This window comes from Musa acuminata, chromosome BXJ1-11 (genome assembly GCF_036884655.1).
Source record: "Musa acuminata AAA Group cultivar baxijiao chromosome BXJ1-11, Cavendish_Baxijiao_AAA, whole genome shotgun sequence".
In the NCBI taxonomy this organism is placed as follows: Eukaryota; Viridiplantae; Streptophyta; class Magnoliopsida; order Zingiberales; family Musaceae; genus Musa; species Musa acuminata.
Genome location: NC_088337.1, coordinates 9,753,847 through 9,778,963, shown reverse-complemented (window position 1 = coordinate 9,778,963; position 25,117 = coordinate 9,753,847). Strand labels below are relative to the sequence as shown.

The following is a 25,117-nucleotide window of genomic DNA, read 5'->3' as shown; positions in this document are numbered from 1 at the left end:
CTTTGAACTTGTGCAGAGCTCCTCTGCTGGATAGATAAGAGAATTGGGGTACTCGGATTCACCCATCCTCTTAAGAGTTGAGAAGGCAAAGGTTACTTGACTTCGCCCGCCTCCTCGAGGTTGTACTTCATGCATCGAGCTGGTTACTAGCCTTCGCCTGCTCTTTGCTCACACTTCTGAAGCACTTGAAGTGTTTGCACTCCTTGCGTTGAGTTAGCTACTGTGATTCACCTTCTCAATGCCATTGAACTTCTGGAATGCAGGAAGTTTTCACCCCAACTTGGAGTAATTCTCTGATAGATGAGGTCGCCTCTGGGATTGTACCGTCTTCTCCATCAACCCTGCCGCCTACTCCACTGAGTAGCAAAGGTACAGCACCGCGTACTGTAGCACTGATCACCGTTGGTGAGGATTTGACAACTATTGTCTTCCATTCTCTTCGAAGGGTCTTTGAACTTGTGCAGAGCTCCTCTGCTGGATAGATAAGAGAATTGGAGTACTCGGTTTCGCCCATTCTCTTAAGAGTTGAGAAGGCAACGGTTACTTGACTTCGCCCGCCTCCTCGAGGTTGTACTTCATGCATCGAGCTGGTTACTGGCCTTCGCCTGCTCTTTGCTCACACTTCTGAAGCACTTGAAGTGTTTGCACTCCTTGCGTTGAGTTAGCTACTGTGATTCACCTTCTCAATGCCGTTGAACTTCTGGAATGCAGGAAGTTTTCACCCCAACTTGGAGTAATTCTCTGATAGATGAGGTCGCCTCTAGGATTGTACCGTCTTCTCCATCAACCCTGCCGCCTACTCCACTGAGTAGCAAAGGTACAGCACCGCGTACTGCTTGCTTCGTTCCTTGGTCGTGCACTCTTGTATGACCCGAAGTCCTTCACTTACGGCTATCTTGATGAGAAACTTGTTGACACCGGTCTTACGAAGTTCCTCGGCCTCTGCCCTTCAGCCTTGTCTCGGTACTTGGAGATTGCCTCTGCATTCTCCACCTCCTCGGGCCCTTTCACGACCAAACACTCTCCCTCCATGAGAGTAAGGGATCAATGACCTTCACGGAAGTCCCGCCTCTGCGGTACCATGGCGCTGCCATGCCCATGGCACTACTATCCGTCGCCTCGCATCTCCATCCCTTTTCTTCACAATCAGTAGATATGCCTCCGTGACACTCCTCAGAGTCCACCTCCATTCTAACTGATTGCTTGATTTTGGGTAGCTAAGTCCCTCTGGACTCGTCGTCGCTTCCTCGCCCCTTTCGACCCCCTGCTTCAACACCTCTGTGTTCTCTAAGCAGTCTGTTTGATCGATGGAGAGACAGACTGCAACTCCCATGCATGGCCTCTGCCATCACGTTGTAGGGTTTGCACCAATTCTGTTCTCCTTAGCTTCCTTGGTAGCAACGTTCGTTTACTCGGCCTTGTCCTCTGACTTGCCGGGCTCCCTTAAGCGAATATGAGCTCTGGACCAGTCCAAATCTCCAGCTACTTCGATCATACCTCTGCATGATCAAGTCCCTCCCATGGAACTCACTGGCACTTGCATTCGAACTTTTCCCTTAGTGGAACACAGCCCCCATATGCTGATGACCAAGGTTTTCATCCGATGCAAAATTCGATGCACGCCCGGAAGACCCGCCTCTGCGGTACCATGGCCTTCACTCCTTGAATCCATAGGCCTTCTTGCCGTCGTGTTGTTCACCGAAGTGGAGCTCCCAGTAGCTCCCGATCATACCTCCATATGATCTAGTCCCTCCCGGGACTCACTGTGTGTATCGCATTGCCACGAACTATTCCACCACGATCCGCTGCACCATGTCGCCTCCTGGTGACATCTCCATTGCATTCTGATCCTTGTAGAATAAACTCGAATTGTGAACCCTCCATGTGTGGCCTCTGCCAATACATCGCAGGGTCTCCTCCACCTTCGATTTTGTTCGCTCCTTTGGCAATCGACCTTCATCCACCCACTCCTGGGTCACACCTAGATGAAGCACCGCTCTAGGACAGTCCGTCGCATAGTAGCTCCCGAAGTCCCCCGACTTCCCTCATGGCAACTTGAATGACAACACTGTGGCATATTCTTCAAGAGTACCCGCCTCCGCGTCCTCTTGCCCCGTGCTAAGGCCTTCTGAACCCAACTTCACCTCCGCAAATTGAGTCGCCTTAGTTCTTCCATCAAATGCTCTTCCGAGATAAGGTGCATGTGCCCCGAAGCTCCCTTCGTCTTTGGCACCATGCAAGATGAGTCCGCTCCGTCAGAATGAAGGACCCATGGAACAACATGATTATACTCCTGCCTCTGTAAGAGTTCATGTCCTTGATCTCTGTCTAGGGAAAGCACTGTGCCTCTGCTTCATGTTCCAACTTCTATGCTGGCTCCCTTCAAGCGGCTTGAGTACTTCGCCAAGTTACACCCAAGTTGCTTCGCTCCTCGTGTTTGCATTGAGTCGATGGTGGCCCTTGCGTCCACCATTCCACGGGTCAGCCCTTCCTTGAGTCCGATCTCCATATCGACTCCAAGTGTGTCTCCATTTGAGTTGCTTTGGGTCGCTCCCCCACTTGATCTCGCAATGCATCCACCAATGCATTCTCTCAAGCGAGATCATGCAACGACTCCTCGCCGCTTGCTCGGTCCATTGAGCTTCGTGGAGTTGTTGTTTGTTGAGGTACTCCTCCTCGACTTGTGCAGTCCGTCGCACATGATTCTCCCTCTGGAGAGCCGAGACTTATCCCTCCTGGATAACTGTCCCATTGGAGCAACATCTCTCTTCGTTTCGGAGACCACCATCCCCTTGGACTACTCCGATCTGCTGAACAAACTGTGCATTGTTCTGCCTCCTGCAAACGCACTTGCTAGATTGCGCCTCCACGTCAATACAGCCACCACTGCACCCCTCAAGGCCTAGCAACATGCTGAACTCGTTGCACACTTCAGCCTCCTCCGGACGTATCCTTCGCATGCCGAAGAGAAAGTTTCAATGCTCCATGGCGCCGAGTCTCGACCGCCTTGGGATGGCCACGAACAATCCATCGTCCGCATACAAGCCCATGCATGAGTACCGAATTCTTCGAGTTAGCAATTCCCCTCACCTCTGTGAGCTTTGCACAATTCTTTCGGTCGCTGAGCAACTCATTCCACTTTGCATGGTCTCGTCCTTTTGCCAAGCGCCTCGCTTGCCTTGAGCACCATCAAGTAAAGTTGTCAACGTTGAACCGAAGCTCAAATTCAGCCATCCCAACCTTTTTGCGCTCCACATTCTTCCAAGCTTGCCTGTTCTCGTGGTGCCTCTTGCGCGAAGGGTTGGCCATTCCTCTGAATGCCAATGTTAGATGCCCGCTCCTCTGAGCGACTCTTTTCCCTACATCTCCATGCCCGTTTTCCCTCAAACGGTCGCGCGTTGCTGACTGCCCTCAACGCAGCCCCGCTAGGTCCCCCACGTTTGCATGTCAAGTGTTTCTATGAGTGCTTGTCCCGCTCTGATACCATATGACACGGACTTAGCTGGTTTTGCCTAAGTCGTGCGGCACCCTTGCACGTCCGTCCGCAAAGGTCAGCCTCCCCGAAGCCTCCCATTGTCCCTTAGGACCAACAATAGAGAGAACGGGTTAAAGAGAACGCCTCAAACGGGATCCACAAGCAAACATGTCCGAAAAACACTTCATAGACAAAGCAAATTACAAACAGACTTTACAAGCTCTGAACAGTGGCACAACAAAGGGTAAAATGGTCCATTACAGACCGAAAAGCTCTCGAGCGTGTCCACATGACACAACCTTTATTTACAAGCCTAAAGAGGCCACCAACCCAACTAAAATGGGACTATTAAGCCTTCGGCCACCCCTCTACATTCTGTACAAGGCAAGAACATGCCGAACGACACGGACATACATAAGTATTACATCAAACACCTTGTTTAGAAGTTTGTCCGTGACAACCCGTCGGTCACAGGCCCGTGCATTAGTCCAGTTTGTGCATAGGTTACTATAGGTACATCTTTTTCTTATGCTGTTGCTATTCTGGGAAAGGTGGCACATAATGACAGGGGTATTTGTTGCTGAATAATCTCTGCATGTTGATTAACAATATAAAATTCCATTGACATGCAAGTCTTGATAACTTAGAAGTTATTATTCGGAGCTGTTATGTCATTTATTATGGTTGGACTCCGGGCATTTGAATGTGGTGTTTGATTTTCATTTTAATATGGTGCAGGAGCCAGCTGGTGATATTCTGGTGTTCCTTACGGGTCAAGATGATATTGATGCTGCTGTAAAGTTATTGAGGGAGGATACTCAAGATGATCGAAGACGCACATCAGGTAGATTTGTGTCTTCTTTGAATCATATATTTACTTTCATTTTGTTTTAAAAAAAATGAAAAGGGTTCTGGCAAAAAGCATCTTGAAGGTAGTAAATGACAGTGTAGCCTTGCTACTAGGGTTGTTGGTTTTGCCATTATACTCTGGACTTTCACGTGTTGATCAGGTACATGTTGGATAACAATTACTTTGAGCTAGCTAGTCTATATCAATTAAGTAAATCCATCAGTATGGGAGTTGTTTGATCAGTTAGATGCATCCACATGAAAATTGTTGTCTTTAGGATCTGGTATTTGCTCCTACTCCCAAGGGAAAGAGGAAAGTTGTGATATCAACCAATATTGCAGAGACATCATTGACTTTAGAGGTATCAACTATTCTGTCTTTACTCAAAGCAATTTCAATGGCTTAATTTTGTCCCTTCCTGATTTATGCAGGGTGTTGTCTACGTTGTGGATAGTGGATTCTCAAAGCAGAGGTTTTACAATCCGGTATATTGTATAATTAGTCATGCATAATTTTGATGATGTTTTCCTTTGTTAAGACATGAAATATAATGTTACTAGTTCCATGAAGCATCATGGGAGAATATGAATCTATATGGGCAACAATAATTGACATAAAACAATAGTATAATGTACTTAGGCCACCCTCTTTAGTTGCCCACAATCTTTTATTTCTCTAAATTCTTTTAGTTTTTAGATTAAAGAATTATCTGTGTGTATGTCTTTTTGTAGGAATAATGGGATAGGTGGGAGAAATACAAGGAGGCAGGTCTATGTTTGGAGAGCTCATATTTGTATCCACTTCTAGCTACGTTTTTAATTTCGAATGATACTGCCTGTATCGGGCGATACGTACTGGTCTGGCTGTAGATCAGTACGTGGACAACCCGCTACCGAGCGGTACTGTCGATTGGGGCTGTTTCTGCCCTGTTACCACGTGAAATCGATCAGTGACGGTCGATTTCAATCGTCGTTGCTCGCTACGAGACGGTATTAGCCGAGGGAGAAGGAAGAAGAGGGAGAACTTGGAGATCCGACGTTGCTCTTCCTCGACGATCTCGATCTGTCGCCGCCCTCCCTCGTTGGACGCCGCAGATGAGATGTCGTCTCCTCCTCGTCTGAGGCGATGAGGCCTTGGTGTCGTCGACGACTTCTACTCATCCGCGCGAGGAGAAGAAGCTTCGCGAGGTTTCTTCACCCCACGCGGGGAGAAGAAACGAGGCGATGTCGCCCTTTTTTAAAATTTTTTAAACTTTTTTTATTATATATATATATATCGAGCGTTACGCCAAATCGTACCGCTCGATACTTCGGTACGATACGAAATTGCAAACCTTGACTTTTAATCAGAAATTATGGATTTATATAGGGAGATTAGGCATATATAAAATTATGTAGTTCCAAACATTCAATACATATATGGATATAAGTCAGATGTATACAACAACAACAAAGCTATAAGTCCCAACTATTTGGGGTTGGCTACATGGATCTTTTGTTGCCATTGAGATTTGTAAAAAGCTATATGTTTAATTAAGTTTAGAGTACTTAAATCTTTGTTTATAGTTTCTATTAGGGTCTTCTTAGATCTTCCTCTATCTCTTCTTGTACCATTAACATTAATCGTTTCACCTCTTCTAACTATTGTATCCATAGGTCTCCTAGGCACATATTCATACAATCTTAAACAATTCTCTCTCATCTTTTCCTCTGTCGAAGCGATATAGTTGTTCACGAATAAATATATTTTTCTTATCGTTCCTATTAACTCCACACGTTCATCTTAGTATTCTATGAAACAAATATATGGCTAATATAAATTTGGCCAAGTCTAAATTAACTATAGAGGTGAAAACTATATATATTGATATATAGCTAGCAAAAATTGTGACACTAGGTCAAAATTATCAGCCTTAGTTGTTATAATAGAAAACTTTAATTAAATTAACATCTGACTGTCTGTATATAAGAAAAAAAAGAAGAAAAAGTGTATGTATATAGAAAAATCATTAAATAACATTTGTCTTTATATAATTAAATTTAACACTTTGAGATACATATAGATTTCAGATTTTTGGGTACAAATAGAATAAATTCATATCTAAGGGCAAAAAGTTGGATATAGATATGGATATGTGACAAGTCAAACATTTAGGTAACCATATCTGACTCAATTTAAATACAAAATCAGATTTAGATAGATATTATCTTACCCCACTTCTAACCTTAGGTTCAAGCTAATATACAATTTGCTTTATTGGGAAGAACGTTTGGTTTTTTAGCTGTGGATTAGAAAAAAAGGTAGACAAAGGACAATTAATTATGGTAGAGCTAGGTTAAATGAAGTAGGTGTTTGTTATTTAAGAAAGGGAAGGATGGAAGGACAATTGAGATTATTTATGAGAACTCAAATAGCATTGGCTTATACGAGTCAATTAAGAAGGGGGGAGAAATACTTAAAAACTCAAAAGGAGGATGTGAGGGTCTTTAATTTTCTTCTGATGGTACGTGGTGATACTTATCTGACAACTTATTGTTCACTGGCTCATAATATTTGGCTTTGTAATCTTTATGTTGTGGTGATATAGTTGAAACTTGAAACAAAGATTTTTTACATCATTACTAGTACCCGTAATAGTATTTTACCATATTGGTATTCACTGACTAGTATAGTCTGAGTCACAGTACTCCGTTCTAGGAAACACTGTTTTGGGTACTAGATTAGTATTAATCTTAGGTTGAACATGTATGTATTGTCCTATCACGTACTTAGCTGGTTTTATTTAAGTTGTGCAGCACCTTTGCTTATTTGTTTGCAAATGGTCGGCTTCCCTAAAACCTTTTATGGTCCCTTAAGGATATGCAAAATAGAAGACGTGTCAGATGAAGCGTTTAACTCGAGATCTCATTGGAGCAACTTTCCTCTTTGCATCCTTCCCCCTGAAAGTTTCGGAGACCACCATCCCCTTGGACTACTCCGCATTGTTGAACAAACTATGCATTGTTCCGTAATCGCTAACACACTTGCTAGAATGTGACTCTTTGCTAATATAGCCTCCGTTGTGCGCCTCAAGGCCTAGCAACATGCTAAATCTACTGCACACTTTAGCTTCTTATAGAGGTATCCTTCCCATGTCGAAGAGAAAGTTTTTATACTCCATACTGTCGAGTTTCAGTTGCCTTGGGATGGCTATAGACAATCCATCGTCTACATACAAGCCCTTGCATGAGTACTGAATTCTTCGAGTTAGCAATTCCCCTCACCTCTGTGAGTTTTGCACAACTCTTTCAGTTATCAAGCAACTCATCCCTCCTTGCACGGTCTTTGCCAAGCGCCCCTACTTGCCTTGAACATCGTCAAATTTGGTTGCCAACGTTGAGTCGAGCCATAGCTCGAACTTAGCCATCCCAACCTTTGTGTGTTATACATTCTTCCCAGCTTGCTTATCCTCGTGGTGCCTCTTGCACGAAGGGTTAACCATTCTTTTGAATGTTAATCTCGAATTCTTGCTTCTTCGAGTGACTCCTTTCTTTACGTCTCTACGCTCGTGTCCCTTAAACGGTCACGCGTGCTGGTTGCCATCAATGCAGTCCCGTTAGGTCCCCTACGTTTGCTTGTCAAGTGTTTCTAAGTATATGCTTGTCCCGCTCTAATACCATATGTCACAGATTTAGCTAGTTTTACCTAAGTCGTGCGTTACTTTTGTGTGTCTGTCTGCAAAGGGTTAATCTCTTTAAAACCTCTTATGATCCCTTAAGGACTTGCAAAAGAGAAGACGAGTTAGAGGAAGTGTTTAGTTTGGGATCCCACAAGCAGACATTTCAGCAAACACTTGATATACAATACAAATTAGAAACATGGACTTTGCAAGCTCTGAACGGTTGCGTGACAAAGGGTCCAAGGTGGTCCGCCGTGGTCAAAAATCCCCACAAGTGCTCACATGACATTGTTGCGGAACAAGGCAGCGAACCAACCTTAGACAATACCCCAAAGGCCCATCTAGCCATGTGTCATCTGGGTAGCTCCAGGGTGTTGTATTGGCTGATACTCCACACTACTCTGTGGAGCTAAAAAACTCTCAAAATCGCTATTTGGATGACTTATTTTTGGGCAGTTTTGTCTCTGCGTGACGACTGCACACAATCTGTGCTTACAGGACTAAAACAACCATGAAAACCAATTAAAATGGGACTGTCAAGCCTACTGCAAGCCCTATATATGTTGTGCAAAGCATGAACAAAACCAAAAGATGGAGACATACAAACATTACATCGAACACATCGTGTACAGATTTGTCTGTGACAGGTCGGTCCTAGTGTGTCAACACATGGTATATTGGTATGTATCGATGATTCAAAGAGGATGAAGAAGAAGAGGAATAGATGGCTATAGAGGAATATGGCTATGGAGGAAGAGGAGGAAGAGGAGGAAGAAGAAGGCTCAGGAAGGAAGAGGAGGAGGAAGAGAAAGAGGAGGAAGAGTAGAAGAGGAGGAAGCATACCTGCAGTCAACAACACGCAGTGGGTGACAGGGAGGTAGGTGGCAGCAATTATGCACTTCTTGCTTATGGAGAAGAGGGCTTGACTCGCATTTGTGAGGCCTAATTGAATGTTTAACTTTCAAGTTTTTTTTTAATGGGTTCGACCTGACTGCTCAAAACAAGGGTAGTCTGCGTATCGGTTCATGCCCAGACCGATATGTATCGCCCATTTCATACCGGTCTAAATGAAACATCATTCCATGCTTCATACTATTAGTTATTTAATACATTAAAACAACAGTATATCATTATAGTATAGGACTAGTATCATACTGTCAGTACCACCAGTATACTGCAATATTTGAATTTATATAACTTGGAGAGTGAGCCAACCAACAATTGTGGATATTTTGCTTTTTTGCTTATGCTATGTTTCTACTTCTATTTCCACCACCATCATCTCATTAATTTTTTTGCTGATTACTGAAGATAAATTTTGAGCTATTGTGCAAAAAAATTAAATACTTGATTTTGTGGTCTTTGTTGATGGGACATTCCTATGGTTAGTCCATTGTTACATAAGTGATAGGTTTTGGTTTCACGCATCTTGTACGCTATTCAATGTAATAGAATTTTTTTCCTTTTCTTTAAAAATACTTGATTTAGTGCTGTCTTTCCATTGTCTTTCAAAGGTTCATTTTATGACATAGGTTTCACTTATTTCATCAATTCCAATTTAGCAGTAATTTCTTTAGAGAAGCAATATAACATATAGATGGCATATTTTATGTTTAATTATGAACTGTCATGTTGTGACAATTAGCTATTTTGTTGTGTATATTTTTGTTATAAGCTGTTGCTAACATGCTTGTTATTAGATTTCTGACATTGAGAGCTTGGTGGTGACACCAATATCTAAGGCTTCTGCAAGACAAAGGGCAGGGCGAGCTGGAAGAATACAACCAGGGAAGTGCTTTAGGTAATACCGAATGACCTCTTTTGGAGTTCCTATAATTTACTACTGAATTTCTGTCTGAGATGCAGTTAACATAATATAGTATAATGTGTTTGTTATCTTTTTTATTTTTAGTGTTTAATGTGTCATAGAGGTTAGTATGTCTGCAAGGTGAAAACTTGCACCTCTCTGTCTTTAAGGATGGGATGGTGTTGGGGATCTTTGCATAGAGCTTCTTTCATATGACTTGTTTATGTTACTCACCATGGTCTTTTATGTCTCCATTTATCCACCCTATAATTGCCAATAATCTGATATAAATAGTAGCCATTACATTGAGAGCCATTAATAAACTATCATGAAGTGATATAAAAAATTTTCTCCTATGGAATTGAGCTGCATCAGCATGGAAAATTGTTTGCTGCTTCAAGCTTAATTGTGCCATGTTACTTAGTATTGCACATGTAATTTCATTTGCAAATTTTTTTTCTGTATCGGACCTTTAGGAGCAAATGATTTTAAGTTCTATGCTTCTTGTGCATCTATTGATGGTGAATTTGCTTTGCTGTTGCAAAGAATGATCTTGTTCAAATTTGTCATATGTAAAAATAAATGGATGTTCTTTGCACATGATGCCGTAATGTAGTTGTAGTTGTGCCTACACTAAAGATAAAAATTTCTTATGAGTGCTTGTGCAACAGACATGATGATTAATCATCCCTCCCCCTTCCAGCAAGCCAAAAAGGAAAGAAAGTCGTACATCCTTTTGCGCTGGACTGCCGGTGGAGTGTGCATTCTTTTCACCTGTGGCTAGATTATCTTTTTCGTATCTTCTCTCCAGTTGTGCCTCTCTAGAAAGCAGTCTTAATTTCACAGCAGTGTAGTGGCTAGGGAAATACCTTTGGCATTCGAAGCCAAAAAAAGAGAAAAAGATGGGGTTAAATTTGTATGTGTAATACCTACCAAGCTATCTTCTGCTTTGATTGGTTGCTTTGTATTTTTGATACTAATCTCACACTATCGCCCTAAATATGTGGTGGCAGCCATCAAAACTCTAGCCTTTCACTGTTTGTTGACTTTGTTCTCATCATTTCACAGGTTATATACAGAAGAGTACTTTTTGAAGGAAATGCCCACAGAAGGAATTCCAGAAATGCAACGATCAAACCTTGTCTCGTGTGTGATACAAGTATGTAAGTCATTGGGATTTCTAATTCTTTTATTTCTTTTGGTTTTCCTTATTTATTTTGTATAATATTGCCTGTTAGCCCCTGTTATCTTTAGGGTTTTTGTATTAGTGCTACTTATTTTACTTGTCCATGCTTCTGTGGTATGATCGAGTACTCATGTCAACCATTTAGAGAAAGAATTTACACACCCTTGGACTATGTAACAGGAGTCTTTTTTAATGTTATTCTTTTATTGTCGTTCTATATTTGTGTATGGTCTTTATTTTGTAAATACAAAGTTGCAGGAAAGAGCTGGTATCTCTTATAATAATAGAAAGGTTGCATAACTCATTAAAGACTGTATTATCGCCCATGGTTCTGTGATTTAGCCAATCTTTCATGGCTTGGGAGATTGGTTTGCTTATTCATAAAGAAACAAATAAAAACAGAAAAAAGGATGACTCTGAATTCTATTCGATGATGAATTAAATGAAAAAGAAAAGAGTTTGTTCGACTATCCCCCAGCAAGATCTACATTTTAAATTGCATACATGTGATCTATAATTAGGATGCAAATGATCATCAATTTACCATAAGACCTTCGTTTTAATGGAATTGTAATGCGAATATAAATAACAAATATAAAATACACATATGCCAAATTGTAATCTATGTCAGTAAAATTAATTTGAATCATATAAATTTAGAACTACATAAGTCTTAAAATATAAAAGACGTCTATCCGAAACCTTGAAATAAAAACGTAATTGTAGAGAAATTTTGTACTATTAAAGGTTTAATCATCATTATATGAACATTTTGGATTATTGCTAATATTTATGGTTAAATATAATCAGGAATATGTATTGTGGTTTGGGGTCCTGGGGATTGAAATGCAACATTGAAGGGTCTGAGCAATTAAATATTTAGATATAGTAGATTTTAGGGACTAAAATGGACAACCTAGTGTGAGTTTCTCGTCAATGTAGAATGAACTCTAGGAGGGTCGTTATGCACATTTTTACCTTGATAAGCAGAGAGACTTTTGAAATATCTCCCTCGGGATTCTAAAGTGTGATGTAGAATAAAATAGGAAAATAGAGAGAAAGAGAGAGGAAGAGAAAGAAAGAGAAGTGTGGGATAAGAGAGGAGAGTAAGAGACGAGAAGATGCAATTCTTTTTATTCAAATATGAAATAATTTATCAATTGAGAAGCTCAACTATTTATAGGGGTTTAGAAGCCTTAGGATAATTAATAAAAGCATTGATTCCTAGGAGTAATCTCTTAGGGAGTTAGTATGCCTTTTAGAAATCCAAAATATGACTTCTAGGATACCTAAATAGTAAATGAGCTCACTTAATACAAAAAGAGTCCCTTGATGGTGTTTAAGACTACATTGGATATGTTGCCAATATTTGGTAGTGGATCCTATCAGTTTCATTTTTGCAAATCGTACACGTTAGACATCAATCATTCCATACCACTTAAAGTGGTCTTCCATGCTATCTAACCAGTCAACAAACATATTTGGGTCAAACCTACCATCAAAGTTCGACACATCCACTTTGACTCTTCTAGCCATTTCCCTCATATTGTCAGCAAACCAAACTCGTTTGCCATTACTTGATTTTGTGAATTACTAGTAGGTTCTAGGAATTCATTATTAAGGTCAAAGGCTTGGTCATTAGGAATTGTTGGTGCATGATTACGAACAAGTGCCCTATAGGTAGACCTAGGATTTGTTTGAATTGGGGCTTAGGTAGTAGGTAAAATTATTTGATTTGAAGCTATGAATTGTGAAGAATGGACATGTTGCCTAACCGACTCATCAATCTCCTCATTCATGGGTCGTTTTTTAAGGTGTTGGAGAGTTCTTAGGACTTGGGTCATTTTGTCACATAACTGGTTCAACATCGTGTCATGATTTGCTAGCTTAGTCCTACGGGTGTCTAGCTCATTCTGTTGGTTTAGGGATTCATCAGGATTGGTTTGGTTTTCACCTCGTCGAGTCATGATCTAATGCTATCGACAAATTATCTTTTTGTAATGAGGTTGTTAATTGTTGCAATGCACAAGGTGGAAATGCAATGTTTCAATGATACTCATTTTTTTTTCTTACATTTTGTTTTGGTTTTTTCTAGACAACTTTCAAGGGTTCAAATTTTAGTGGTACTGTAGTTGTAGCTAAATGAGAGAGAGAGGGTGATAAATAGAAAAACAAAAGGAGAAAACGGGAGGAGAAGTGATGAAAATCATGATCTAATAAAATATATGATTTTTCTTTCTGATAGAAAAAATATTAGTAAAGTTCTCAAAATTTTACTCGCACTGAGAGCTATGTGGTCCACTAATTCCGTAGGGACAGTTACCCCAAAGTCTAACTCCATACGCAAGGGGTTGACGTTGGAGGTGTAAGGATCTGTAAGTGACGTCACTATTGGTTGAAGGTGCTAGTTGGGTTCCAATGAGGTACAGGGCACGTTTCTTGATGAGCTTTGAAACCAAATTGATGTAGAACAAAGTAGGAAAGTAGAGAGAAAGAGAGAGGAAGAGACAGAAAGAGAAGTGTGAGATAAGAGAGGAGATTAAGAGACTAGAAAAGATGTAATTCTTTTCATTCAAATATGAAGTAAGTTATCAATTGACAAGCTCCATTATTTATAGGGGTTATGAGCCTTAGTGTAATCAATGAAGGCAATGATTCCCGAGAGTAGTCTCCTAGGGAATTAGTATGTCTCTTGGAAATCCAAAATATGATTTCTAGGATATCTAAATAGTAAATGAGTGCACTTAATATAAAAGGAGTCTCTAGAAATACCAAAAAACTTCCTCAATTTTCAACACAAATATTAGAATTTCTAGGTGAACTAATTGATAACTTTTTGTTGATTTCTTTACCTAGAATAAACTTTTTTGAAATCCTTTGTATAGCTAGATGATTCTCCATTAAAATGATACCTAATAATTGATAATTATGATATTATTTGTCTTCATTGTTGTTTTTTTATATTGCACAGTGTTTCAGCCTATCTTCAAGATTCAAGGGCAATACCTAATATTAATAATTTCAATTTGCAGTTAAAGGCATTGGGTATAGATAATATATTGGGCTTTGATTGGCTAGCTTCTCCACCACCAGAGGCAATGGTGCGAGCTCTTGAAGTTCTATACTCTCTTGGAATTCTTGATGAAGATGCCAAACTCACGTCACCTATTGGTTATCAGGTGGCTGAGATTCCACTGGTATTGGCTTTAACTTCAATTGTTAATAACACAACTTTACAGATGCATTTTTTTTAGTTAATACTTTTTTCCTTAGTTATTTGTTGGATAAATGGGATTTTTAAGAAAGATTGTGTAACGTCATATCCATTTAGTGACAAACATGTCTTATGGTTTATTTGTAGTGGGCAATGGTTTGTAAATGAAATAAAACTAGCACCACCAAGCTGGGACTTAGTGTGGTTTGTGATCATTCTAGCAAGGAATTGAATCTTGGGTACCAATGTCGCACCGGCCCGTGTAGACCACTTTGGCATACTTAGGTATGAGTAGCAAAAAACGGAACTAGTTAAAGTGCCATTAGTGACAAACATGTCTTATGGTTTAGTTGTAGTGGGCAATTGATTGTAAATGAAATAAAACTAACACCACCAAGCAAGGTTCGCCGTACCGTACCGTACCGGCGTTTCGACCCACGCTCGGTACGGTACGGTACGGGTGTACCGACCGGTACACCGAGGTGTACCGAGGTGTACCGGCGGTACACCCGATTTTACCGATTTAACCCTCCGAAAATACCTGAAAATAAAAAAAAAAGTTAGGATAAGGTTTTCAAGTTACAAATAAATATAGTAATAGTATAAGTTTGACAAAATCAATGTAAATTAGATAAGAATAGCATCACATATCTTTTTCGGGCTTTGAGGTAGTCTTGTTCGAGATTCGTATTTTAGCTCGTTATAGATTGAAATATCTACAGAAAAATTAGTTGAATTGTTAGACTATTTTGTTACAATATAAACTCTAAAATTCAAATGAATTAAATAATCATATATCTAGATATACCTGATTGTTAATTCTACCACCAAAACGAACGACGGGCCTCCACGGGTGGTGGATCAGGGTCCTCGATCCGATACATATCAATATGATACGTTTGTTGGACCCAATCATGAAATTGATCCCATGACATAGTGTATTGATACACCGTATGCCATTGATGCATCAATGTGGTGCTGATCGTAGATTGATCGTCATGAATCATATTTGTTCGAGGCAGCTCTTGAGGCATATATTGATGTTGTTCTGTATCATGCTGTTGCTCAGAGAAGGATGACCAACTATCACCATACTGTTGTTGCCCATATGATTCTCCATAATACGATTGCTGTGAATACGATGAGTCTCTTTCTGTGTCTATATCATGTATGCTCTGTCGCATTTGTTCATATTCATCCACTGCCTTCCCCTTCTCCTTTCCCTTCCGCGCATAAACTTGACCAGTACCTTGTCGAGTTCCATGATCTGAATCTTGAGTGGCATGTGTAAAATATTGCTCCTCAGTCCATTCACCACCCTCAAGTTGTGCAGACGAGACCAACGACTGCCCGGTATCACCGCCATCATCTGTTGAGGCACTGCTGTCCGTGTTGCTATCATGTCTCTGGACCGAGCGAGAAAGAGAATGTGATTGTGAAGGTGTCTCGTCGCCCGACTCGATTCTTTCCAACGATGCAACTGATGCTACTGCCTTCCCCTTTGCCTTTGTACGTTGGGCGGACGAGTGTGACCGTTGGGTATCGGTAGTTCCTCGAGCAGTTTGACTCATACCATGTTGTAATCGAGGGGGATTTTCCACCTGTTGGGGTTGTGCTTCTTCTTCTTCTTCTATTGCCTCGGTGATAAAACGCGAAGGACGCTGAGGATCTCCCGCCTCATCAAGTAGAGGATCCTCTTGGTTCTCTGCTGCTTCAACCCAATCTAACATTGGCTCTGAATCTTCGTTGTAGAATTGGAGGTCAATGGGATCAATATCTGGTTCCTCTGGCTCCTTATCCAACTCAGCACATCGTAATTTTAGCCGCATGTTATAATGGACATATACTAGTTTCTCTAACCGTCTGTAGGAGAGTCTGTTGCGGACCTTCGTATGAATCAATGCAAACGTTGACCAATTACGTTCGCAACCACTAGATGTTGTTGTCTGTGAAAGTATACGAACGGCAACCTTCCTTAAATGTGGTGCATCGCCTCCAAATTGTAGCCACCACTCGACTGCAAAAAGATATAAATAAGATTTTATTAGCATAACAAATAATCAACATTAAATATAATTGATAATCAATATGCATAACTTTTTCTCACCAGGATCCATAGTGTAACGGCACGATACAGCTACAACGTCGGAGAATGAACCAATTGTTTCTCGAAATAATCGACCCTCCATAAGAGCATCGGTTGCCTCGGTAGTGTTTGGCAAGAGCCGATATATAACATTTCGTAGTGTCGTTAGGAAATTATTTTGCGTTCCGAGAGCATATCGATATTGAATTGCTGGGTTTAGATAATACGCTGCAAAACATAATTTTGTTAGTATGATTTTTTATTCTCTAAATAATAATAAATTAAATTATTCTTAATATGAATTTACCTGCATTATGGATATCTTGATCCATATGAACATCGGTCCGACGATCAATGATTCGTACATATTGGTCGGCCTTAAAATCATCTTTGAATGCTTTCCTGACCTCCTCTCTTGCTGAAATCAACATATATTTAAGATACGGCATTTGTGGACGCTTGTCCATATCGACCTTACGGAGGACAATATAAAGTGGTTCCACACCTTTTATGATTTCTGCTATAGTATCCCAAAATCTAGAGGAAAGAATGGCCTTTTCTATCTTCTTTCCATCACTCAATTTTGAATATCTGGATTCAGACCACTCTTGTGAGCTAGCCATTGCCTTCAAGCCTTGCCTTTTTTGCTGTAATGACTTTAATGCAATAAAATTGGTAGCAAACCGAGTAATTCCAGGTCGAAGTACCTCACCATTTACATACTTTTGCATTAATGCGTGGACCCAATGATGATTATATATAAATTTGGTAATTGATTGTGCTCGAGCTACACATTTTTTGACCGCATCCAACTCACCAATATCCTTCAACATTAGATCTATGCAATGAGCTGCACATGGAGTCCAAAACAAAGTTTTTCTTTTTTCCATCAATTGCAAACCGGCCTTTTTGAAATTCGCTCCATTGTCGGTTATTATTTGTACAACATACTGTGGTCCAATCTCCTCTACCATAGTGTCCATCAAGCTCTCAATGTAGTTTGCATCTTGGATCTTTTCAGAAGCATTAACGGACTTATGAAACACCACTCTTCTATTGCAATAAACAAGAAAGTTGATGATACTCATTCTTGTTGGTCCTGTCCAACTGTCACACATCAATGTCACCCCATATTCTTCCCATTGCCTCTTGAAGGATTTGATCCAATCCTTTATTTCTGCCACCTCCTCATCTAAGTACACGCCGTGAATCTCCTTTGGTGTTGGAGGTTGGATCCCCGTGCCAGACTTTTGAATAGAGGAGATCATGCTCTGATAATATGGACCTTTGGCTGTGTTGGCTGGAATCCTATGAAAGTTAAACCATTTTGAGATTGCCTTCCCAATATCCCGTTTTTTTTCTTTTGTGTATGCATCGTCAATCCGTGTTTGTTTCGCTGTTTGTGGGGGATAGGCTTGCGGATCAATATCAACAATATCTGGTGCGGACCTCCTGCCAAGACCTCTCATAAAACCACGGAGTCCACCATATCTCATGCTACTAGTTCGGCCTAGCTGAGAAGGAGCAGTTGGTTGCCTCATGCTGGTTGACCTCTGGATTCCACTACCAGTGCCATGCTCAAATTGTGAGTCAGGTCGTCGATGCCTCATTGCTTCATCGACCGTATACTGATGCTCCAATGATGCACGAATCCCAGCTGTGAGATCCGGGTCGACTTCATCGCTGCAACCCTCATACTGATCATAAACCGGTTCCTGTGTAGCCCTATGATATTCTTCCTCAACTCTTGCCTTCTTTTTTAATGTATCTTCCTTTGTTTGTTTAAGCTTGCTTTGAAATAATTTACGGATCTCCGTTGGAACTTTCTTGCATTTTGCAACATCAGGATACCCACCAGCCAAATGCATTTTCACTCGAGTTATTCCTCCACCTTTGCCAATGTAGTCACAATAAATACATTGCCAATGATGACGGTTTCCATCTAGCTTTCGGGCATGAACCCATGCATCATCATGTGGCTGTTCCTTTGGTGCCATGATCCTATCAAATTTAATTCAAATAAACTATAAAGTATAAACATATTAAATTGATCAAATATCGATCATAAATCACTAATCACAACATTAAGTAATTTTATTAAAACATAACTAATTGTATTTTATTATCATAAATATGTTACATGCATAAAATAAGTATTAACATCATTAGATACAATAATTACGTGATTAACATAGTTAATTTTTCACTAATTACTTCTCATTCAACACTATAAACATGGCAAACACCCTAATAGATATTAAAGAAATTAGATTCACATAAAATCAAATAAATTTCGATTAAATCATCGTTAAAATGACTAATTACAGTATTAAATAACTTTAATAAATTATAATTAAACTTATTTTACCATCATATATATGTTAAATACATAAAAGAAACATTAAATATGTAATTTTAATCTAATATGATTCAAATTATGATAATTATCATTTATCTACACTAATTACACGATTAATATAGTTAATTTTTCACTAATTACTTCTCTTTCACCACTATAAACATGACAAATACCTTAATAGGTATTAAAGACATTAAATTGATATAAAATCAAATAAATTTTGATTTAATCATCATTAAAATAACTAATCGCAGCATTAAATAATTTTAATAAAATTTAATTAAACTTATTTTACTATGATAAATATTATTCAATATTTACTATGCATGAAAAACACTAATCATAATCTTAAATATCTTAATTACTCTCTAATTAAAGAAAACGAATACATACCTCTTGATTAGAAAGTTCTTCCTCTTGATCTTTCCAAATTAGCCTCAATTGAATTCACAAATCGTTATTTTATAGAGTTTAGGAGAGAAAAGAAAAGTTTGAGAGAGAGTTTAAGAGAGTATAATGAAATAGGGGAGAGAAGATTGGTTTAAATAGGAGGAGAAAGGGCTCCAACGGTCAATTTGACCGTTGGAGCACTGTAGCACTGCTACAGTGTGGTAACGGTCGATTTCGACCGTTACCGAGTGGTACCGGTTGATTTCGACCGTTACCGAGTGGTACCGGTCGAAATCGGTCGTTACCGAGTGGTACCGGGCGGTAACGGTCGAAATTTCGACCGTTACCGCCCGATATTAGGGTTTTTGGGTGTACCGCCCGGTAGCGGGCGGTCCGCGTACCGGTCACCTATCGGACCGGTACGTACCGCCCGTACCGGGCGGTACGATTCGGTAAGTCAATCCTTGCCACCAAGCTTTGTGGTCATGCTAGGAAGGAATTGAATCCTGGGTATCAACCTCACACCGGCACTGTGGAAACCAGTGTTGCATACTTGGGTATTAGTAGGAAAAAAAGGAACTAGTTAAAGTGCCATTAGACTTATATACAGAAATATGTTTTGATCATCCATAAGTGGTCGAACTGATATGGTTGGTATGCCCATCAACTTGAATGGGTGCATGTTAGTTCTTGTTTTTGGTGCAAGTTTGTACTCAAGGTTCTCCTTTCAATTAATTTGTGAAAGCTTTGAGGAGTCAAAAGCTGTAGCCCTATGTCAACTAAATCGATTGGTAGTTAGATTATCAATTTGCTCTTTGAGCAATAATAGATAATAAAGGACCTTCAATCTCATTACATTGAGAGCATAAGTTTATGGAAGTTCTCCGCTGTAGGGAAATGAATGATTGCATGGCGTGGTGCAAGGTGGTTGGATGCAGAAGAGCATCATGATAATGAATTGGATCAGATCTGTCACCGTAACCAAAGCAAATCGTATTTGTCGGAGATGGTTACAATAGTTGGCAATGAGAAAATGACAAAAGCCATGATGCAGCCGAATCACATCCCACTTCCATTCTGTGACCGAATTAGACCATAAAGCATCTCATTTCGATAACGTGGACCATGATACCTGTGAGCTATGTTTTCAGGTCAAAAGACTGACTCCCACTTGTACCTGACACCACTTTTGTGACAAAGGTGGTCCTGAACCAGGTTGGCTCTGTAACACCTTTTAACGAGGTAGACACTGGAATTGGACATTAGCAAGATGATAGTTTCTCCAATACTTTGAGGTCTTCTAGTTTTCTATCTGTATCTTTAAACCTTTGCCACAAATAATATTCCAAGTTACCAAACACCAGTCCCATTAATGCTATTTATGTGCTATTGAAGTTACAGTAAGAAGGTTTAGAATTGGACTTTTTTAGTTGACCAGTTAGGGAGGAGGAAGATAGACGTAATAGAGAGGTATAAATTAACCAGGTTAACCTGTCACTTAAAGAGAGGAGATTTTTTTCAACTTGTTAATGTTTTGTCAAAGTGATGATATGGTACTCATGGAAAAACAGCTGAAGCATAGTGGTGTTAGGTGGCAGATCTCTAACTTATGGAGTTGTTGTTTCTATTACACCTCGATTATCCCATGCTGATAGTGAGAGGATGTTTGTGACAGGATAGAGGGCTACATGGGTCTACTTACATTAGCTTAGGTCTAAGCATTTTGGGTTTTATGATTTTTTGGTTCATCAAGTCAGTGAGTTAGTTTCTTGTCATGCTAGATTGTGATAATTGTTATCAAATGGCATGATGAGGGAGCCTAAGTAGCAAAAGGCTACTTATGTATGAAGCTGGAAGCACTTTATGGCACAAAATCACCATGCGACTCGGTCCTACATATTGCCTAATAGAAATAATTTTGGACATTTTGGATACTGATGAGGATGTCAAGCCTCTCGAGTGGTGGAGATTGCTACACCCTTGACTAAGATGTTTATGAAGACAGAGACTAGATCGACCTACTACCAATAACTCAACCTTAAGCATTTTAGATCACATAATTCTAGATTGTGACAGTTTTGAGTAAGTTGGTTGACCTACATATTTCATAAAGCAGGATAGGAGAGTCAAAGTGATGAACCTATGATTACTAGCACATAGAACAGCAGTCATCCAGACAAAAATGCAAGATGAATTTTACATCGATATTTTTCAGCATAATCCCATTTACAAACCCTTTCAAAAATGACATCTATTGATGGACTGAGAGGATGAGAAAAGGAATCCCTTTGTCTTACCCCTCCTTTAGGTTTGAACCAATTTCTAGGTTCTTCTTTGAAAATATATTGCAGCATTAGTGGAGGAGATGCATATCTTGATTCAATTAATCCACTTTTGTTTGAATCCTCTTAATTTAGGATAGATCTCAACTGAATTTGTGAAATCCTTTGTAAGCAGAAGCCTGAACATCATCCTTCACCATGTAGTCATGATATTTTTCGGCAGTTCTTTTAATTTTTTTTTTCTATCATCTATTACAACATGAGGTTCTTTTTATTAGGAAAAGGTCCTAAGGCTTACAGGACAAAACAAGGACCGTATATCAAATCTTGGCTGCTAGACCTTTTTCTTCCTCCATCATTCTTTAATTGTCAAATATAGTACCATTAACTTATATCTTTTATTGTTCTTTGGAAAATGATTTATCATAGTGTTGAACTTTTTTTCCTTTGTTCTTTAAACACCTTGTTTTGTGCTGTTTTAGTATCTCATCGTTAAAATCCAACTTAGATGCTGAACTTGAGATACTGGCAAACAATGGTAAACAAATCTCTCGTCTTTTGACTCAGAAATGTGTAGCTTCTAAATTGCTGGATGACGATAATGATAGTTGTAGACAATGAAGTGCCCTAGCAACAAACGTCTTGATGCATTTATTGTTGTGGCACTTTTTACATTGTAGCATGCCATTTTACTCTTGTTGTAACTTAGAATAAGGATCGCCTTTTCGGGTGTCGAACTTGTTTCTGTGATCTAGTCGGACTGGTACATAATGGTCAATACTAATGTTTAGCACTAGTGTTTTGAAGGGGAATAAAAAGAGGGAGAAGAGAAAAGCGTGGTGGAGGAACAAGAGGAAGAAGAAAGAGGAAGAGGAAGGAAGAAGGGGAGGCAGCACAGGAACAAGAGAAGGAAGGAGGGGAAGTAACGGAGGAGGAAGAAGACAGAGCTGTGGAGGAGGAGGAAGAAGAAGGAAGAAGACGGAGTGGTGGAGGAGGAGAAGGAAGAAGGGGAAGCAGTGGAGGAAGGAGCGATGAGGAGGAAGATTATGGAGCAGTGGAGGAAAAAGAGGAAGAGGAAGGAAGAAGACAGACCGATGGAGGAGGAGAAGGAAGATGAGGAGGAGAATAGGAGGCATGTGCCGGAGAGATAAACAACAACAGGTGGGCAACGTCTGATGGCAGCGGCATGGGGAGAAATGGGTCGCAAGCTCTAATCTAGGGGCAGTGTCGCATGTATCTTTAGGTCTTTTTATATATGATTTGGACTAGACCGCCCGAAATGGGAGTGGTCAGTGCACCGGTCCACGCCCGAAGCAGTACATACCACTCGTTTCATACCATTTCGGGTGGTATGGCGGTCTTTGACTTAGAAGGCACATCTCACATTTGAAGCAGCATATTGGAACTTTTTTTAGCACATGGCAAACTTGTACTAGTGGACTAAGGTTGAAAGAGGTATATCAGATTGTATATGTTGAAAACAATGGCTTCTTTATCTTCTGCTATGAACAAAATTTTCTTTTACGTGTTTATCCTGATCTGCAAGCTCTATTGGTCCATTATTTCATGCTTCTGTGGAATTTTATCTTCAAATTTTCCTTCAATATTTGTGCATTTTTATTTTATTCTAACATTATAGGTTTCAACGAAAAATTGCAGGACCCTATGATCTCTAAAATGATCTTGTCAGCATGTAACTTTGGTTGTTCTGAGGAGATAATCACTATAGCAGCAGTTCTATCTGTTCAGGTGATTTTCTGCAGCTTCAAGGTTAAATTATTGCCCTGTGAAAGGTGCTTGATGTTTATGGATGCCTGCAGTCTATTTGGGTTTCTATGTGGGGAGCACAGAAGGAATTTGATGAAGTGAAGTTACGTTTTGCTGCTGCAGAGGTACCCTAATCAACTTCTAGTATGTGGAGTTTCAGTAGCTAATAGTTTGGTCTTGATATTATTGTTACATCATTTTTGCTGTATTAACTATGAATATTACTTTTCTAGTGATCCTTACATGGTACCACTTGCAATGGAGTACTTCATGCAAATTGTTGTTGGGGACCTGTTGGGGGATTAATGATTCTTTTACCATTCATTATAAATAGTTTTAAACTTATTATCTATTGTGGAAGCAAGTGTTATGAACAAAAAAAACCATAATTGATTTCTTGTACATATTAAGAGGAATGGTTTGTCTAGGAATCAAGAGGATTAGTATAACTCATTTTTGGCTCTATTGAAAACCAAGCTACTCTAGAATCAACTAACTTATATTTGCACAAAAATAATCAGTTTTGTTATGTATAATATCAAGGCAAGGAATCTGTTACCTATTATGTAGGTATTGAGAATAATGCTGTGAAAAACAATAAAAAAGGGAGGAGGCAAGGATTCAGTAAAACAAACTTGATTAACATAAAAATCAATTTTAAATAATGGAAGCGTGAGTAGTGGATATTTAAACACCCTAGTATTAAGGCGAATGAAAGTTTTTTATGTTCCCCTTTTGGAATAGCTTTTATGTTGAACCATATGTTTCCGACTTCGTCAAAGGGGTAGGATAATCAAAGGAGAGAAGAGAGAAAAGATGAGTAATAACTAAATTTCTTGGACTCGCTCTATAAGTCCTTCGAACTCATTTTGGGAGGAAGATCGTGACCTCACACTATTTACATATATTGTGAGAAAACAAAATTGTTTCATTTATTAATATCTCAATTACAAACCCATTTTTCCTTTGTATAGACAGAAAAATCATAGACGAAAACTATAAAATTAAGATCATAGGTGAGAAGCTTACGTTGATGTAAATCATGATATTTTTTTCTTTGGATTTGATGAATTTTTAGATTTTCTTTATCAAATATTTTTTTTTGTTGATCAGATATTTGATTGTGAGAACGAACTTTAGTATTAAGGTTGCTCCTCTACAACATAGGAGACTAGTGTTCAAGTCATGAAACCACCTCTCTAAATATAGAGGTAAAAGTGTGTACATTGGTCCTTAGATCCTGTATTTGTAGGAACCTTATATGTTGTGTTTGTCTTTTTCTTCTATAATTGTATTTGATTGGTAGAATTTATTCTTTGTAGATTCTTCAATCATGATAATTTTCTTGTATGTACAATTTTTAGTTAAGCCTTATAATCTTAAATCCAAGTTTTAAAATACCAATCATATTAGTTGGTACAGATCAGTTGGTTAGTATTAGTCTGATTGTGAACTGGTTCATGAACCACTGAGTTTCATTTCGTTTAAGATTACCCCACATGGTCTTACTAGTTAAGAACCAGGAGTATCATCGTATCATCTTTTTAATTTTTTATAGCTATCGACAATTGTTAGTTTTTCTTCTTTCTTTTTCCCCACTCTCATCCTCTTTTTTCCGCTTTTTCTTTCTCTATTTCATGTAGCACTCTCTCTCTATCCGTGGCTCTGCCTCTTCACCTCCTTGTTGTCTCGCTGCCACGAGCTCCTCCTTGTTGTGTCATCATCTCCTCGCCATAAGCTCCATCGCGTCTTCATATGTCCCCTCCACCACCTCCATTGCTTCATCTCCCCTTCTTCCCTTGCACCGGTCTTCTTCCTCTTTCGTTTTCTTGGCGGTACTGACCTATACTGAGTGTTTTTATGTTGACACATATGGAAACTATACCAATTCAATCATGTACCATGGATCTATCACATTTATTCGCTTGACAAAGTTGTGGGCATTGCAGGGATGTTGAAAGTTGCAACTATCCGTAACATTCTCTCACACTTAATCCGTTGACGCCCTCATTAACGTATGCTGGTACTGCAAAGGCCGTCCTC

At 39.5% G+C, this 25,117-nt stretch overlaps 2 protein-coding genes across 5 annotated transcripts in view; one reads left to right on the top strand and one right to left on the bottom strand.

Moving 5' to 3' along the window:
• LOC135583147 (probable pre-mRNA-splicing factor ATP-dependent RNA helicase DEAH9) overlaps positions 1-25,117 on the top strand; it is a 40,901-nt gene that overhangs the window by 6,494 nt on the left and 9,290 nt on the right. For 3 of the 4 annotated variants that reach the window (XM_065089776.1, XM_065089775.1, XM_065089777.1), the window contains 9 exons: positions 4,214-4,319; positions 4,439-4,485; positions 4,603-4,686; positions 4,757-4,810; positions 9,684-9,784; positions 10,859-10,949; positions 14,009-14,173; positions 22,967-23,056; positions 23,128-23,199. In XM_065089776.1, coding sequence (XP_064945848.1) covers positions 4,214-4,319; positions 4,439-4,485; positions 4,603-4,686; positions 4,757-4,810; positions 9,684-9,784; positions 10,859-10,949; positions 14,009-14,173; positions 22,967-23,056; positions 23,128-23,199 — 810 coding nt within the window. The remainder of the gene's footprint in view (positions 1-4,213; positions 4,320-4,438; positions 4,486-4,602; positions 4,687-4,756; positions 4,811-9,683; positions 9,785-10,858; positions 10,950-14,008; positions 14,174-22,966; positions 23,057-23,127; positions 23,200-25,117) is intronic. The other variant, XM_018820704.2, reaches the window with a different exon arrangement.
• LOC135597179 (uncharacterized) lies at positions 14,703-17,947 on the bottom strand. The gene is made up of 4 exons (XM_065089773.1): positions 16,584-17,947; positions 16,298-16,504; positions 14,999-16,207; positions 14,703-14,906 (listed from the first exon to the last, which is right to left on the bottom strand). The coding sequence occupies exons 1-3, from the start codon at positions 17,884-17,886 to the stop codon at positions 15,012-15,014; spliced, it is 2,706 nt and encodes a 901-aa protein (XP_064945845.1). The 5' UTR covers positions 17,887-17,947; the 3' UTR covers positions 14,703-14,906; positions 14,999-15,011.

Coding starts and splice junctions, on each gene's coding strand:
- LOC135597179 (XM_065089773.1), bottom strand. CDS start 17,886: ATGAGGCATCGACGACCTGACTCACAATTTGAGCATGGCACTGGTAGT. Junction 16,505..16,583: donor TCAAGATATCCATAATGCAG/GTAAATTCATAT, acceptor TATGTTTTGCAG/CGTATTATCTAAACCCAGCA. Junction 16,208..16,297: donor CCGTTACACTATGGATCCTG/GTGAGAAAAAGT, acceptor ATCTTTTTGCAG/TCGAGTGGTGGCTACAATTT.